Source organism: Tursiops truncatus, chromosome 1 (assembly GCF_011762595.2).
Source record: "Tursiops truncatus isolate mTurTru1 chromosome 1, mTurTru1.mat.Y, whole genome shotgun sequence".
NCBI lineage: Eukaryota > Metazoa > Chordata > Mammalia > Artiodactyla > Delphinidae > Tursiops > Tursiops truncatus.
This window is the reverse complement of record NC_047034.1, coordinates 56,764,845-56,783,715: the sequence shown is the minus strand read 5'-3', so window position 1 is coordinate 56,783,715 and position 18,871 is coordinate 56,764,845. Positions and strand designations below refer to the sequence as shown.

The following is an 18,871-nucleotide window of genomic DNA, read 5'->3' as shown; positions in this document are numbered from 1 at the left end:
TCTCGCTTTGTCACAGTTTACCCTTCCCCCTCCCCATAGCCTCAAGTCCATTCTCTAGTAAGTCTGTGTTTTTTATTCCTGTTTCACCCCTAGGTTTTTCATGACATTTTTTTTCTTAAATTCCATATATATGTGTTAGCATACGGTATTTGTCTCTCTCTTTCTGACTTACTTCACTCTGTATGACAGACTCTAGGTCTATCCACCTCATTACAAATAGCTCAATTTCGTTTCTTTTTATGGCTGAGTAATATTCCATTGTATATATGTGCCACATCTTCTTTATCCATTCATCCGATGATGGACATTTAGGTTGTTTCCATCTCTGGGCTATTGTAAATAGAGCTGCAATGAACATTTTTGGTACATGACTCTTTTTGAATTATGGTTTTCTCAGGGTATATGCCCAGTAGTGGGATTGCTGGGTCATATGGTAGTTCTATTTGTAGTTTTTTAAGGAACCTCCATACTGTTCTCCACAGTGGCTGTATCAATTTACATTCCCACCAACAGTGTAAGAGGGTTCCCTTTTCTCCACACCCTCTCCAGCATTTATTGTTTCTAGATTTTTTGATGATGGCCATTCTGACTGGTGTGAGATGATATCTCATTGTAGTTTTGATTTGCATTTCTCTAATGATTAGTGATGTTGAGCATTCTTTCATGTGTTTGTTGGCAGTCTGTATATCTTCTTTGGAGAAATGTCTATTTCGGTCTTCTGCCCATTTTTGGATTGGGTTGTTTGTTTTTTTGTTATTAAGCTGCATGAGCTGCGTATAAATTTTGGAGATTAATCCTTTGTCAGTTGCTTCATCAACTCTTTTTTAGATTCTTTTCCCATATAGGTCATTACAGAGTATTTAGAGTTCCCTCTGCTATACACTAGGTCTTTATTAGTTATGTAAATGGTACTTCTTGTTAAGGATTTTGTAGAAACAATATATGACATCTAAAGTTAGTTAGCTTCTTTTATTGTATATATTAATGTAGATTTTAAGATGGATGCATTAAAATTATAATATTTGTACAGTTTTTGTATGGTAATTCTTGGCTTACGATATTATATAGGTTTTTTTACAGCCTGTGCTAATATTGCTAACATGTGAAGGGATTCATCCTGTGGTGCTTAGGTAGAAGATTTTAATTCTTCGAAGGGAAACTCAACTTTTAAGTTAAACCAAAACTTTTCTTTTTACATTTTTTGTTTTTGTTTTCAAAATACTATCCTTCATTATAAAATTGGACTTTTATTTGACAGAAACATTTGTATTTACTATTATAATTTATTAATCTGTTTTCTCTATATTCTTTGAAATCTGAAATCTGTTTATTTTTGACATTTCTGTCAGAGTTCTGATTATACAAAACCAGGAGAAATTGACCCTGCATCTGTAACAAATCCCAAAGATCCAGAAGATATACCAACATTTGATGAATGGAAGAAGAAAGTTATGGAAGTAGAAAAAGAAAAAAGTAAGGAAGCACTGTGACTCTTTTTTTCTTTTTTTTAAAGGGACTGGTTTAAATATGTAGTTCTCTTTTTAATTGGTAAAACAAAGTAACATTTTTGAAAACTTTTTAAAGGTGAAACTTACCAAGATGCCTTTGATTACCCACATGTAATTTACCTGTGCATATGTCTTAATCCTGATTAAAATCCATTATTGTAAATTATTAAATGAGGCTAAAATAAAGTAGGCAGAGCAGTGATTTTTCATCTCAGTTTGTAAGAGGAAAGTTGAGGCATGGAAAGTTCTGAGTCATAAAGCTTTAAACTGTAAACAGAATTGAACTAAATTATTATACTCTCCTTTTGTTGTAAATTAAATCTCAGAGTTAAAAATTATTATGATTGGGATTAGAGATAGAAGGATAGCATTCGTCCTTAATAGAATAAAATGTATATGCAAAAAGTTTTGATTTTCATGGATAAGCTTCATTTTGTGAATTGTACTAGGCATAAATCGAGTAATGTGGATTTTTGTAGTTAATTTGTTTATTGGGGATATTTTAAAGTTATTGAGCTGAAGCATTTTGATTTTCATGTGGGTTTTTAAAATTAAAACATTAATTTTATTAAGTATTTAAAGTATTTGAATTTTTTTAAGTATTTAAAGTATTTGAAGTATTTAAAGCATTAAAACCTGTTCTCTAGATGGCAGCCTGTTGCTCTTGAGATTGTTTGCTCTTGGTATTTTCAATCATAATCATCATATATATATGTTCATAATAAGGTTTGTCTGCAGGTCAGTCAATGCATCCATCTTCTAATGGAGGTCTACATGCCACAAAAAAGGTCCAGAAAAATCGAAATAATTATGCTTCAGTAGAATGTGGTGCCAAAATTTTGGCAGCTAACCCAGAAGCCAAGGTACTGAAGTGTAAAATTCTTCTGTACATATAGAAAACTAGTGACTTTATTAAATGTAAGCAGTGGTTTCCTGGGAACTGTATTTTAACATGAGCTATTTTCCTAATCCACTAATAAATGCAGGATTATGCTTTTAAAGACATTTTCTTGCATGGATTCTTAGTGTATTGGTTGATACATTGCACCCTATTTTTGTTTTTTCTTTTTAAAGACAATTTTTTTAGAGCAGTTAGAGGTTCACAGCAAAATTGAGAGGAAAGTACAGAGATTTCTCATACACCCCCTGTCCCCACGCCTGTTAGCCTCCTCCATCATCAACATCTCCCACCAGAATGGTACATTTGTTACAGTTAATGAACTTATATTGACACATTGTTATCACCTGAAGTCCACAGTTTACATTAGCGTTCACTCTTAAACATTCTGTGGTTTTGGACAAATGTATAATGACATGTATCTACCATTATAGTATCATACAGAGTATTTTTACTGCTCTAAAAATCCTCTGTGCTCTACCTATTCACTGCTTCCTTCCCCCAACTTTTGGGAACCACTGATCTTTTTACTATCTCCCTAGTGTTATCTTTTCCAGAATGTCATATAGCTGGAATCATACCATAGGCAGCTTTTTCAGATTGGCTTCTTTCACTTATTAGTATGCATGTTAGATTCATCCATGTCTTTTCATGGCTTGATACCTCATTTCTTTTTAGTGTTGAATAATATTCCATTGTCTGGATGTACCACAGTTTATCCATTCACCTACTGAAGGACATACACTCTGTTTTTAAACTTAAAACCTGTGTGAAATTTACAGATGGAAATAGCTAATAGAAAAATAATTTTTCCCCTATAGTAACAGACATTTAATTTTAAATGTCTTGTTATAAGGCTAACTTAGCACAGTATAGGCAAAACTTATAAATTTTAGCTACTTTTATGCTTTCTTCCCAAAGTGAATGTTTCAGAGTCTTAGGTGTATTTTAAGATCTAAAAATACAGAAAACCTAGAAAGCTTGATAGTTGAAATAAATCTTTTTCTTTAAGTAATTTATTCCCTTCCCCCTTTCTAAAAATAGAGCACATCTGCTATTCTTATAGAAAATATGGATCTTTATATGTTGAATCCCTGCAGCACTAAAATTTGGTAAGTAATATAAAATTTAATAAAGTGTACTCTATACATGTATTATATTCAGCTTTTATTTTGGGATTAGATTGATTTGTTCATATAGTCACTTAATAAGCATTTATGATTGGTTGGTGCTGGTACTGTACTTACCTTAGGTCCTGGGGTACAAAATTGAAGACAAAAATGTCTTTCCTTTTAAGGACGATGTCACACAAAAAAATTGACAGATCTAGTTCAACAGTTTTCAAATGGTATAAAAAGTACTGCTGCAAAGGTATTATAGGAAAAGAGATGATATATAACTGCAGAAGAGGATGAGCTTGCTAGAAGAGGTAGTTCATGAGCTGAATCTTGAAGGATGAATTCCTTGAATTCATAGGAAGTCACAGATGAGGGAGGCAGAGGTATTCAGGAACTATAAGAATAAGGGGATAACACTAAAAGGAGCATATTTCTGGGCAACTATAAGTAGAAGCAACCTGAAGAAGTTATTTTAGTGATTACAAGAATAGAGGTACAATTAGAGTAATCATGGAAGATGAGACAGCAGAGTCAGTTTAGCAATAACCAGGCCATTCCATGCTACACATACCTAGCTTAAAAGTTTCTGAAGTTTATCTTAAAGACCGTGGAGCGTAGTGTTTGTTTTAAGTAAGGAAATGACATGACCTCACTGGCATTTTAGGAAGGCTTATCCTTAAAAGATGGCCTACAGCATAATGCCGTTGGAAGCAGGGAAACCAGTTAGGAACCTGTTGTCATAGCTCAGGTGAAAAATGAGGGCTTTAAGACATTGGCAATTTGGATAAAGAAGAGAGGGGAATCTGAAAAATTTGTATAGCAGATAAAATTGACAGCTCTTGGTTAGTAATTGGATGTGAAGAGAGAGGCATCTGTTAATCTCCCTTGATTTTGGCTTCCCTGCTTGGATCTATGATTCTGCCATTAACTAAGAATATAGGCAAAGGAACCGATTTATGTGGGAAATAAATTGATATACCAACAATTTTATTAGATTACTTGATTTCATTGATCAAAAGCAGCTGTTTTAAAAAAGAATTGAGGTAAATCACCACCATCAAATTGAGTAACTAATATATATGATATATATATATTTTTTTTTTTAATTTAAAGAGAAACTCTTTAAAGATAATGCTTATTCTTTTCTACTTTTGGTTTTCACTCCTTTTGTTAATATACATATTTAAGTTCAGTTTGAAAATTAACACCAAGCTATTTAAGGGTAGTAAGGGATAATATTAAAAAACTTAATTTTCCCATATGCCATTTGGTCTGGAAACTGAATTTGAGGAAATAGTTATCTGAGATCATAATCAAAATGTTATTTTTTGGCTTTTGTTTTTGTTTGTAAAAGCCCCTGTAGTCAGTAACAACTCAGTTTTTATGCTCTAAAATTTTGTATTTTAAGCAAAGACATGCTGGGATGAAGTTATATGAAGCAATCATTTTGTTTTATTCTGGTTTACAGAATAAGTGATCATAGCTACCCGTTTTTTTGTTTTTTTTTTTTTTGCGGTACGCGGGCCTCTCACTGTTGTGGCCTCTCCCGTTGCGGAGCACAGGCTCCGGACGCACAGGCTCAGCGGTCATGGCTCACGGGCCCAGCTGCTCCGCGGCATGTGGGATCTTCCCGGACCGGGGCACGAACCCATGTCCCCTGCATCGGCAGGTGGACTCCCAACCACTGCGCCACCAGGGAAGCCCTGTATTTTAACATTTTTGCAGACAGCATGTATTCGTGTATATGTGTTTACTGTATATTTTACTTTTTGCTCATCTATTTATGCGTCTTCTCATTGTATAATTAAAAAACCTCAGAACACCTTTACTGATTTCACCTGATTTGACTGGGTTGACCCACCTAAGGGTATATTAAGACCACAGTCTCATTATAGCTTTATAAATCCTAATATCTGGTAGAATAAGTTTATACCTCATCTTCAGATGTATCTTCACTATTTTTGTCCCTTTGTTTTTTCTTTTAAATTTTAGAATCATCTTGTTGAATTCTAAAAAAAGAATCATGCTGGCATTTTTATTGACATTGTATCAAATGTCTAGATGAATTTCAGGATAATTGACATTTTAGGATTTTGAGCCTTCTTGTTCATTTGATAGTTTGTCCATTTGTTCATTCATTTGTTTGTTCCTTCTTTCGTTCTTTCTATGTTTATTGAGCACCTGTTATGTGAGGTTGCTGTTACTAGAAATAACATTGTTTCACAAATTAGGCTGAGATCCTAGAAAGGTGTCAATCCCTAATCACTAATGAGATTGAACATATTTTCATGCACCAGTTTTTCCTGTAAATAATGCTGCTATGAACATTGGGGTGCACGTATTGTATCTTTTCAAATTAATGTTCTCATTTTCTTCAGTTTTATACCCAGCAGTGGAATTGCTGGATCTTATGGTAGTTTTATTTTTAATGTTTCGAGGAACCTCCATACTGTTTTACATAGTGGCTACACCAATTTACAGTGTACTAGGTTTCCCGCCAACAGTGTACTAGGGTTCCCTTTTATCCACATCCTTGCCAACATTTGTTATTTGTAGACTTTTCAGTGGTAGCCATTCTGACATATGTGAGGTGATATCTCATCGTGGTTTTGATTTGCATTTTTTGATGATTAGCTATGTTGATCATTTTTCATGTGCCTGTTGGCCATCTGTGTATATTCTTGGAAAAATGTCTATTCAAGTCTTCTGCCCATTTTTAACACATTTTTGACCAGAGACGTATTATGGCCACAGGCGTTAGTTTCTGCAAAAATCCCCCGGTCAGTAATGTGTTGGGCTTCCCTGGTTGCACAGTGGTTAAGAGTCCACCTGCCAATGCAGGGGACACGGGTTCAAGCCCTGGTCCGGGAAGATCCCACCTGCCACGGAGCACCTGAGCCCGTGCGCCACAACTACTGAGCCTGAGCTCTAGAGCCCATGCTCTGCAACAAGAGAAGCCACCGCAATGAGAAGCCTGCACACCACAACGAGGAGTAGCCCTCACTCACCACAACTAGAGAAAGCCCGCTTGCAGCAACAAAGACCCAACACAGCCAAAAAATAAAAATAAATAAATAAAATAATGTGTTAAACTGGGTTCTTTGTTTTCTTTGATATTGAGTTGTATAAGTTGTTTATAAATTCTGGATATTAACCCCTTATCAGTCATCATTTGCAACTTTTTTCTCCCATTCCATAGGTTGTCTTTTTGTTTTGTTGATGGTTTCCTTTGCTGTGCTAAAGCTTTTAAGTTTACTTTTGCTTTTATTTCTTTTGCCTTAGGAGACAGATCCAAAAAAATAGTGCTGTGATTTATGTCAGAGTGTTTTGCCTATGTTCTTTTCTAGGAGGTCTGTGGTTTCAGGTCTTATTACGTTTAGGTCTTTAATCCATTTTGAGTTTACTTTTGTATATGGTGTGAGGAAATGTTCTGATCTCATTTTTTTTACATTTAGCTGTCCAGTTTTTCCAGCACCACTTATTGAAGAGACTGTCTTTTCTCCATTGTATATTCTTGTCTTCATTGTCATGGATTAATTGACCATAAGTACATGGGTTTATTTCTGGGCTCTCCATCCTGTTCCATTGATCTGTTGTCTGTTTTTGTGTCAGTACCATGCTGTTTTGATTACTGTTGGTTTGTAGTATAATCTGAAGTCAGGGAGCATGATATCTCCAGCTTTGTTCATTTTTCTCAAGATTCAGTGTTTGGAACTCAACTGTAAAACCTTCCAGGCCTCTGGGAAGATGTTAATTTTAAATTAAATTAAGTATGTGATTTCAAAAATAAATATTTAGTACAGTCACATGGCTCAAACCCAAAAAGGTATTTAAAAGAGGTAGGGGAGTTACAGTGAGAAATATACTTCCAGTCTGTCATCTATCTTCCTATTCAGTGTTAAATTTTTAGGTATCTTTTTAGTTTCTTTATGCAAAAAGTTAGAGATTTTAATTTATCTCTCACTTTTCACAGTAGCATATTATACTATCTCACCTTGAATTAAGTTTTAACTTAAAAATATCTGGTCATGTTTCTGTTTCACTCATATAAAACTTTCTCATTTTTTTTTTGATAGCTGCATGAAAATCCATTATATGATTGTACCAAGATTTAACTAGTCTTCTGTTGATGGTATTTGGGTTGTTTATAATCTTTTGCCATGACAGGCAGTTATTATAAATAAGCTTGTGCATGTACTGTTTTATACTTGTGTGAATAGATGGGAAGTTTTAAAAATTATTTTTAAAAGAAATAATTATGAGACTATATAGGTTTTCTATTTCTTCTTGAGTTAGTTTTGGTAAATTACATTTTTCTAGGAATTTGTCTTTAATCCATTTTGAAAGTTTTTGTAGTAAAGCTGTTTATGGTATTCTCTTATTGTTTAAAGATCTTTTCTTTGTAGCTTTGCAGTATAGTCTGAAGTCAGGGAATGTGATTCTACCAGCTCTGTTCTTTCTCAAGATTGTTTTGGCTATTTGGGGTATTTTGTCTTTCTGTATACGTTTTAAAGTTATGTGTTCTAGTTTTGTGAAAAATGCCATTGGATTGCATTGAATTTGTAGATTGCCTTGGGTAGTATGTTCATATCATCTAAATTTTGACACATGGTATTTTATCAAACTATTATGTTTAGATCTGCTACTTTACTGACCTTTTAAAATTCCTGACCTATAAATAATAAAGGGAAGTATGTTGAAATTAGATTTGTCAGCTTTTTATGTAGTTCTATTAATTTACAGGGTTGTCTGCCTCTAAGAAAATAGAAAAGGTGAGGCAGTAAGATAAGAAAGCATTTTAAAATCAACTTTCATGTGGAATAATTACATATGTACTAATGTTTTATGAGTCTGTTAGTTTCATACAAGTTTTAGAATTGTTAAATTTGCCCAGTGAATTGACTCTTTACACCTGGAAATACATTTGTCCAAAAGTTTATTTTAACTGTTAGTAATATAGCTTCTATTTTCTTAGAAATTGAGAACACATTGTATGCAAAAAAAGGAGGTAGAGGAGAATTTGCTTTTTCTTCTTAATGCTCTTTTAGATTTATTTTCTCCATTGTAAATAAAAAGCAAAGTCTTGAGTCTGATTTTCTTTAGTTTCCTCTCCCCAGGGTGTTGTGGTGGTATGGACAATGTTTAGGCTTTGGAGCCAGATAGATGTTTGTTTTGACTTTTAGCTTTACTATGTATTGGCTAAATGACTATTAGTTAGGGCTCTTGATTCTGCTGCTTTAACAGAGACCAGATAACTGTGGTTTAAAAAAGATAGGTATTTAATTTTCTCTGACATAAAAACCTCAAGCTGGTAGATGGTGCAGGGAACAGAGAACAATGAAAGGACCCACACACCTTCTGTCATGTTTTTCTACCACCCCTGAGATGTTGTCTCTGCCTGCACTGCTGAGATGATTTCCTACCACACCCTCATTCTAGCCTGCAAGGTAGGAAAAAGCAAATGGAGAGGTAGCAGCTTCTTTTTAAAGGCTTGACCTGGAAGTTGCACTGGACACACCGCTCACATCCCATGACTCATAACTAAGAAACATTGCCAAGTCTGGGAAAAAGTCTTTGATGGGTGGCCGTATGCTTGGCTACATCTTTGGAGGGGGGGACAGGTTCTGTTACTAAAAAGGCAGAAGGGAAAAATGTGAAGTAACCAATTAGTGATTATTGAATGGTTCTATAAAATGGAGATAGTGTCCTATGCAGTTTGGTTGTACGAATTAAATCAAAGGATGGATATGAATCATCTACCATGGTATCTGACCCAGAGTAAGCATTCAGCTAATGTTAGTTTCCTTTTTTTCATGAGCTTTTCTCTGAATCATGGCTGTCTTTACCATCTCCTGGAACTCAGTTCTGTTGCTTTCCAGGATTAACACAATATGTTAATTTCAATGCCTTTAATTTATTTAACATTTAATTGTCAGTGTATGTAATCTCATTTGATATAATACTTAGTTTATTAAAGTATTGGAGTGCTAGATGTCATGAGTATTTCTTTTCCCTAAATGCCATGCTTTATGCAGTTTTATTTTACACATGTAGAACGATACTTTTAATTTTTTCCTAAACAGCAATATTTTGTGGCATCTTTTCCATGTCCATAAATATATATATCTCAAGTATCATTTTTTTCAAAAATTTCATACACATGATTTCATATAATCCCATAATAACCCTTTTTTTTCCCCTTCCCTACCCCTATTTCCCCTCCTCCTTTCCCTCTCCCCACTGGTAACCACTAGTTCTCTATATCTGTGAGTCTGCTTCTTTTTTGTTTTATTTACTAGTTTATTGTATTTTTAAAAACAGCTTTATTGAGGAATAATTGGCATAAACAACTGCATGTAAAATAAATTGTGAAATGTTAAAGTGTACGATTTGATAAGTTTTGACATTTATACATCTATGAAACCATCACCACAATGAAGATAACAAGCATGTCTGTCTCCCCCAAAAGTCCTCATGCCCCTTTATAATTTTTCCCTCCCAGCCTTAACCCCATAGCAATTAAAGATCTGTTTTATATCACTATACATTAGTTTATATTTTCTAGATTTTTATGTAAATGGAATGTATGGTTTTTAGCACCATTTTTAATAGCTGTTTGGTATTTCATTGTCTGGGTGGGGCCATAATTTGTTAATCAATGCTCTGTGCTAAACATTTAGGTTGACTTTCCCCCCCTGCTCTTATAAACTGTGCTTTGTTATATTTATTAAGATGTATATTCAAGGGTGATCATTTGGAGACGTGTATCCGTAGATTAAATTTCTAAAAGTATATTGCTGAATCAAAGGCTATGGTACCTTTTGAGACAATATGGCCAAACGGCCCTCTAGAGTGGTCAGGTTACTCGTACTAGCTGTTCTTAGTCAAGTCATTCCTTCTCCAAGAATGAGGTTTGTCATTAGAAAAGAATCTTCTAAAACAATATTATAGGACAAAATCAGTATCTTTTTTTCCCACTAATGATATGGCTGGGAAATACTTAAGGGTGTTCCTTTTTTATAACCAAGGTTGCTAATCCTCTTCCTTCCTTACATTTTTTTTAATGAGTAACTTCATGAGTAACTTCATGTCTAGTTTATGTAAGCTGTTAATGTCATGTTTAATATGAAATGTTATTTTGGTTGGTTTATCTAAATAATTGTCTTGTGTTCTTTTTAAAGGTTTGTTATTGAACTCTGTGAACCAATTCAAGTAAAACAGTTTGATATTGCAAATTATGAATTATTTTCTTCTACTCCTAAAGACTTTCTGGTTTCTATCAGTGACAGGTAAATTCTAAAGCTGGTTTCTACAGAGTTTATATTGGATTTTCAAAATAAAAATTTAAGAACAGGTCACATTTTAAAACTTTAATTATTTTATTTTTTATTTTAATCAACTTGTATCAATTTGTAAGAACAGTAGTAATACTATTGTAGGAAAGGCACTTGTTAGTTTACTTTCATTAACTTATGTAGTGCTTATAACAGCCCTCTGATATTATTCCCTTATGAAATGAGGAAACAGACAAGGAGAGATTAAGTAGCTTGCCTAGATCACGTGACTTGTGACTTGGACAACCAAGATTCAAATGTAGATCTGTATGACTTTAAAGTCCTTACTTTTAATATATTATGACCTATTGCTTTCAGATATTTCTTTAAAAAGTTATTAAAAACATACATGAGCATTTTATATCATGAGGTATATTTTTGTTAAAGTATATTTTAAAAACTTTGGTATATATGTGTGATTATAAGAGAAACATATGTTGTAAGGAATTTGGTAGAGAACCCCAATCCTGTCAACCATAGATAACTGTATTAGCATTTTAATACATTCCTTCCAGTCTTTTATACACATTTGTTCTACCAAAAAAGTCAGTTTTTAATGCTTACATCTTGAGAATATCCTTTTGTGTTTTAAACACATCATTTTTAATGAATACTTGATATTTTCCTCCCTGTGGAGGTGTTTATTCCTTCCATAAATCCTTTTTGAGTGCCCATAATATACCATGTAGGAAGCTGTTTTTTTTGTTTGTTTGTTTTGGTTTTACTTTTGCGATACACAGGCCTCTCACTGTTGTGGAGCACAGGCTCCAGACGCGCAGGCCCAGCGGCTGTGGCTCACGGGCCCAGCCGCTGCGCTGCATGTGGGATCTTCCCGGACCGGGGCACGAACCGGTGTCCTCTGCATTGGCAGGTGGACTCTCAACCACTGCGCCACCAGGGAAGCCCTACCATTCTTTTATCATTGATCATTAAGGGTTTTCCGTGGTGTTTCTTCCCTCACCCCACACTTAGCATTGGCAGTATACAGTTTTTGAAATGAATTCTCAAAATCTCTCCTTCATTTTTCTTTTACTAATCTTGCTCAAATGATTTCCTTTGCTCTAAGCTGTAATTTTCTTATATGTCAAATGAATATTCAGCTTTGACAGCTTAAGTGTTTTTTTTTATGTGATGAGAGAACACTCGTTACTTTGAGGGATTCTTTAAATGCTGTAGTAAAAATAATAGTTTTGTACTATTACATTAGATTTCCTTTTAAAGGGGGAAAAGCTATATAAGAGCTGTGAAATTCAAATATAGGAAAGGATTTTTTCTTTTTCCCTTTCCACCAGTACTTATACTTCATGTCATCACACACTTATCGGTACATGAAGAATAGTACCTCTTTCTTCCAAAACAATCTCTTGGCTACTTTCTGTTTTAAAACCTCCAGTTTACTTGGAAGCCCTCCCAAACCCCAAGAAGCAGTCCTGGTCCTACTTTTGTCTTCCTCTGTCTTCTATTTGATAATGGTGTAATTTTTCAAGACCATCTTTTCTCATAAGGAAGAACCTGTCAGAGTTTAACTGGAAGAGAAAAATGTATTTATTCAACTCGATGCTTAACTCATATTTAAACTATGTTAAGTGAGTGTGTTTACCTGGAGAGGGGAAAAATAATGCAATAGGATCTCTTTTGAAAATATGATGGAACCTCTCAATATGTGATTTATGATTTTCTAAAAAGGAATATTTATATGTTATATTTTCTAGATACCCCACAAATAAATGGATTAAGCTGGGTACTTTCCATGGTAGAGATGAGAGGAATGTCCAGAGTTTCCCTTTAGATGAACAGATGTATGCAAAATATGTGAAGGTATGTTCATATTTGCAGAACTATGTTCTATAATGAAACATACCTGTTATTCATACTTTGTACCTCACCTGTTTAGAAATAAGAAAAATTAAGAGGAAATTTACTGCAATATTCCTTTTAATAAAACAATTCTTACTTTATATATTATTTTATGGGACAAATACTAATAAAGTCCCTTTTGTATAACTGGAAACCTAGGCTAGTTTTTTGATATCTGTGGCTCTGATGAAATTCCAAATTATAACTTGTAATATTTTGGGAGTCTTGATATAAAATGTCATTTTTATAGTATTATATTTCTTTATATTTTAAAACCCAAGTCAGTTAGTCACTGCAGTCTTTAAAGCAGTTCTGATTGTTAGAATCTAATATCATTTCCATTTTCATATCTAGTTATTTATCATTATAGCTTTTTGCCTTTTGTATACTCAAGTGAAATATTATGTCTAAATAACAATTTCAAATAAAGGTTTAACCATTTAAATTCCTGCTGCAACCTAAATGTCCATCAACAGAGGAATGGATAAAGAAGTTGTAGTACATATATACAAAGAAATACTACTCAGCCATAAAAAAGACTGAAATAATGCCATTCGTAGCAACATGGATGGACCTCCAGATTGTCACACTGAGTGAAATAAGTCAGACAGAGAAAGATAAATATCATATGATATCACTTATATGTGGAATCTAAAAAAGAAAATGGTACAGATGAACTTATTTACAAAACAGAAATGCTACAAATGAACTTATTTACAAAACAGAAACAAAACACAAACTTTTGGTTACTGGGGAGAAAGTGGAGGGTGCGGGGAGGGAAAACTTGGGAGACTGGAATTGACATGTATACATTACTATGTATAAAATAGATAACTAATAAGGACCTACTGTATAGCATAGGGAACTCTTATATAATACTCTGTAATGACCGATATGGGAAAAGAATCTAAAAAAGAATGGATGTATGTATAACTGATAACACTTTGCTGTACAGCAGAAACTAACGCAACATTGTAAGTCAACTATACTCTTAATAAAAATAAAAAATAAATAAATAAATAAATTCCTGCTGCTTCCTGCCCCAATGTAGAGGTGGAATTATCTACCAAAGTAGAATTAATTACTCTTGAATTGAATTTAGACAAAATATGGGAATTTCTTACTCCTCTTATTTCTTCCTTTTTTTCTTTAAAATAATACAGCCATACCTTAAAGTACAACTGTGTTAATAATAAGACCTTTTGGAATGACAGCAGCTCTAATTTTCTTTCTAATCTTTTCTTCTTTAAGTGTGAAAACTTAGCTACCTACTTGTCTTTTGGGATTTTACTGTCTATGTCTTTTTTAAGCATGTATTAAATTGGCTTCTGTAAATGGGTAAACTTGTAGTATTCCTAGTCTCCGTATAAAAATGATTTTATAAAAATGCTGTTTTTAAAGTACAGTTGATATTCTCAGTTAATGATTCAGCTGTGTTCAGAAAAGTCAAAGGTACATTTTCAGTTTCTTTTAAAGTGAATACTGAAACAGTTGTTTAATGACTTTTATATAGCACAGTTTCTACACTGTGATGAGGAAAAAAAATGTTAAAAATAATTTGGCAGGTGATAACAAGTGTACCTAATTTTACAATTAAGACAACTGACATGTTAAAATAGTTCCAAGAATCATTCTTTATATCATCTACTTTGTTAATAATGGAAAAACATTTTATTGGTGATACAAAAAATGCCATATAAAACTCCCTACTTTGTCCTTTTTATGATGGGAGACTATAGAGCATTTTGATGGTTGGTTTTCTTAAAAGCCCTTTTTGGTAGAATTAAGTCTGAAAGCAAAAAATATTTACTTCTGATTCTTATTTTATACTGATAAATGTTATGTAAGTTTACCTGGGTTTTCTTCATCCCAAAAAAACTAAATCCAGATTTACAAAATACTTTTTAATAATTTGTATTTTAAAAATGTATTGATAAATATCTTCTACTTCTATAAGTTATACTTGAAATAGCATAGCATATCAAAAATTCATGCTTTCCCTAAAACAATTTGTATACAGTACTGTGCAAGAATAAGTATTTCATATTATGCTAGTTAATTTTTTTATCAATATGAATGTTCATAGATATGTGTAGCTGCATATGTATCAATATATAAATTCATATGTGGGTATATACATGATAACATATCTATAATATTTAAAGTAATATAAGACAGGTTATTTCTAGATACTCTTTATAATTACTTTTAGAATGCTTTCATATCTAATGGATAAATAAAACAGCAGCAATGAATTTTAGGTTAAAGTTAATTTATTTCATTATAGTTAGACTATACTTTCTAGTTGTGTTGGTAAAAATTTAAATCATTGCTTTGGTTTCTGCAAAGAAATAAGAGTACTACAATGTTATCCATCACAGTACATTGCTTTCTATTCCTTAATTATATAATAATTTACAAATATTAAATGTTGCTTATGGTATGTTATCCAGACTTTGGAACTGATTTCTTTTTCTTTTCCTTCCTCTTGCTTCAGATGTTCATCAAGTACATAAAGGTTAGCAACCTTCTCTTTTGCAATATTGAATAACAGGGCATGGCATATTATTTATGGCAAAAAGCAAAACTTTACAAGTATTGATTTTTGGGGAAATGAGGACTTTATTTTTAGAAATGTTATAATAAAAAATTAATATATTGTTAGATAATCTCACATGCACTGTACTGGCTTCCCATTTCATGTGCTTTTATTCTTTAGGTGGAGTTGGTATCACATTTTGGATCAGAGCACTTTTGTCCATTAAGCCTTATAAGGTAATACAGAATTAAAATATTTACTGAGTGGTTTAAAAAGAAAAAAAGGGATACATAAAAATCCCACTATATTTAAAGTGAAGAAATAATGTTCTGCTATGTGAAGATAGCACCATAGAAATATAAGCTACTAAAAAAAAAAAACAAAAAAGAAATATAAGCTACTATACCTTTCTTACTCTTGAATACCGTTTAGAAAAATATAAAAATTTCCTTTAAGAAAAAAGAACCTTCATTTTATGTGTTCGATTTAGCTTGCTTGATGTGATGAAAATATATGGAAACATTTTAGACTGATAGAAAACTTAGTCATTGTATTTTTTTTATTTTTTATTATTTTTTTTTTGCGGTACTCGGGCTTCTCACTGTTGTGGCCTCTCCCGTTGCGGAGCACAGGCTCCAGACGCGCAGGCTCAGCAGCCATGGCTCACGGGTCCAGCTGCTCCGCGGCATGTGGGATCCTCCCGGACCAGGGCACGAACCCGTGTCCCCTGCATCGGCAGGGCAGGCAGACTCTCAACCACTGCGCCACCAGGGAAGCCCCAGTCATTGTATCTTTAAATGCCTTAAATAGATTAACATTTTAATGGGAACAGTGGATTGAGAAACAGTGGTCATTATTTTTGAGTCCAGAAGTTAATGGCCCTCAAAACATAACCACAGTTATTATATTTTGTCATTTATTATGAAGAGATGAGTCTTAACAACTGTTTAGTTTTGAAAGACTTTAATGAAATTGTTGTTAATAGGGTATTTGGCACTAGCATGGTGGAAGAATATGAAGAGATTGCTGATTCCCAGTACCAGTCAGAACGTCAAGAACTATTTGATGAGGACTATGGTAAGTGACTTTAAAACAGTGACTATTTATGTATTATTTTTTTCTTTTTAAAATCTAATGGTAATGGGTAAATGTAGGTCACTTAAAAAAATCGATGTGATGGTTGTCTTTAGTTTTTTCCTTGTTTTTTTCCCCCCGGTACGCGGGCCTCTCACTGTTGTGGCCTCTCCCGTTGCGGAGCACAGGCTCCGGACGCGCAGGCTCAGCGGCCATGGCTCACGGGCCCAGCCGCTCCGCGGCATGTGGGATCTTCCCGGACCGGGGCATGAACCCGTGTCCCCTGCATCGGCAGGCGGACTCTCAACCACTGCGCCACCAGGGAAGCCCTTTTTCCTTGTTTTTAACCCTAGTAACTATAATTTTTTCTTAAACCTATTTTCTAAAATAATTTTCTGCTTTGTAAATTGAGCTGTTTTCCAAGCTTATCAATCAGTTATTTGTGACTGGAACTCCCTTCCATAACATCAGTGCTATAAATTATGGTTATATCCCAATGCCAGCCCCCAAAACCTGTTACTCATAAGGCAACTGAAATAGTAGAATTGAAAATTAATTTCTTTGATTTGCCTTTAGCCTCAGAGCAAGCATATTGAGGCCTGAGTTTTTGAGAAACTCCCATGAACCTGCAGAGGTCGGAGAAGGTTTTATGATACCCTCCATTTCTACTTTATCCAGTTCTTGTTTTAAGATGTCTTAAACTGTAGTCTGAAAAACCTAATTTTTCCCTTCCCTAGTTTTCCCATAAGTGAAGTGAAGACATTTACTAGGGGTTGGTAAACTACATTGAAAGGTTGAATAAAAGTCTTACAAATGTGATTACAATTTTGGTAAGCAGTAGAAATATTTTCCTTGGTTTATATCTGTTTGATAAATGGCTTGTGAATTTCATTTTCTTTTTGTGAATGTGTTTTAGATGTATAATAAAAATTATAAAATTGTTTTAAATGTCAGCTGACTTTGACGGGATATAATTTGAGCTTTTAAACATATTGGAGATAGTTCTTAGCATAAGTACCTTCATTTTCTCTTTGAACAGATTACCCACTGGATTATAATACTGGGGAGGATAAATCCTCAAAAAATCTTCTTGGATCTGCTACAAGTGAGTATTTTGGGTTTTGTCAGTCACTAAAATTAAAGTATTTCTCAACTTTTTTTTCCTGGCATATGTGAACATTTTGTTGTGGTATAGTTTAGGGGGCTCCTGCTCTCCCAGTGTTAAACTTTGTGTTGAAATCAAAGAAAATACTTTTGAAAAGTATTTCCGTGGAAATAAAATAGGAAGAATATATGAAAACAAGAGAGGGAAAAATGCAAGCAAAAGTTGGTTCTTCTAAAATTAAGCAGTTATATTTTTAGGCAAATTCCTTACAGTGAAGAATGGGCTGTGAATTTACTTGGGGAAAGAATTATTAAAGAAGTCCTAGACCATATGAGTAAGAGCATCTGGGTAATCATACTGAATGGGAAAGGAATTAGTTTTAGAGGTGGTACTCATCAATGAAATCCTACCAAATGAGGATTTGTTAATGTATGGGTATGGTTAGTTTCCTACTTAATTATAAAACATAAAGTCTGTTTCTTATTCATAATAATGATGATTCCCAACCAGTAACAATAATAGCAATAACAATATACTCTTTGTAAACTAAAAAAAAACAATGACTAACATACTAGTTGTTTAATTTCTTGTCATGCCAACCTATTATCCGAACTTAGTGGTAGGCTAACTAAGTAGACTCCTTGAAAGACCATTACCGACTGACACTTTAGTTTTACTGTTAGAATGAAGGTAGGTATATTTTATGTTTGTTATCTTTGGTTGTTCCTGAAGAATATGGAACTTGAAGGAATTTTCTTTTTATTTGGAGATTAATAATTGAATTTAATGAAAGTAAGTCTTAGTAAAATAGAAAACTATTTGTGCATTTCTCTTTTAGTGAGTTGAATTGCTTGAATCCCAGTCTCACTGTGTACATTGTCCTTATAGCTTTTTAAGATACTCAACCAGTAGTACATATACTTTAGGTAGATATTTGGGTGGCTACAGTATATGGAGTTGAGTCACTTCTATTTCTTTTCATCTTTTTTTCCCTTTCTTCCCTTCGTGTCCTCTTCCTCTCCATAGAAGACTATAGATTTCAGTGGACTTTTTAGGGAATAGGAAGAAGAGTGTTAAAAATACCTGCATAAAGGGAATGCTTTTATGTACTCTTTAGCCTTGTTACAGATTAGCTCAATATATTTTGTTTTACTCTATTGCTAGTCAACTGACATTTTAGATATTATAGACTACTTTTAAGTAGGTTCCTTAGCTATATCTAGCTGATGATAGCATTAAAACAGGTGCCTCATTCACTGCTATGGTGTATAGTTTTTTAGGAGTGAAAAAATGATGCTATTTTATTTATCTGGATATTAATATTATTGTTCATGTCCTTAAATTTGTAATAAAAAACTCTATGTTATATAATAGTCATCATATCATAGCTCAGTAATGCTGACTTAGCTGTGAGGAGGAATTTTTATTTTATGGGGTC

The 18,871-nt window shown here is 33.5% G+C and overlaps 1 protein-coding gene across 9 annotated transcripts in view; it reads left to right on the top strand.

Moving 5' to 3' along the window:
- SUCO (SUN domain containing ossification factor) overlaps window positions 1–18,871 on the top strand; it is a 75,942-nt gene that overhangs the window by 29,220 nt on the left and 27,851 nt on the right. For 6 of the 9 annotated variants that reach the window (XR_012331562.1, XM_019918336.3, XM_019918337.3 and 3 more), the window contains 9 exons: window positions 1,350–1,473; window positions 2,235–2,371; window positions 3,451–3,518; window positions 10,706–10,813; window positions 12,571–12,676; window positions 15,213–15,233; window positions 15,435–15,490; window positions 16,240–16,331; window positions 17,368–17,433. Coding sequence is in view for 8 of the 9 variants with exons in the window: in XM_019918336.3 (XP_019773895.1) it covers window positions 1,350–1,473; window positions 2,235–2,371; window positions 3,451–3,518; window positions 10,706–10,813; window positions 12,571–12,676; window positions 15,213–15,233; window positions 15,435–15,490; window positions 16,240–16,331; window positions 17,368–17,433 (778 nt within the window). In the remaining variant the exon portion in view is untranslated. The remainder of the gene's footprint in view (window positions 1–1,349; window positions 1,474–2,234; window positions 2,372–3,450; window positions 3,519–10,705; window positions 10,814–12,570; window positions 12,677–15,212; window positions 15,234–15,434; window positions 15,491–16,239; window positions 16,332–17,367; window positions 17,434–18,871) is intronic. The other 3 variants (XM_019918334.2, XM_019918341.3, XM_019918335.3) reach the window with 3 other exon arrangements.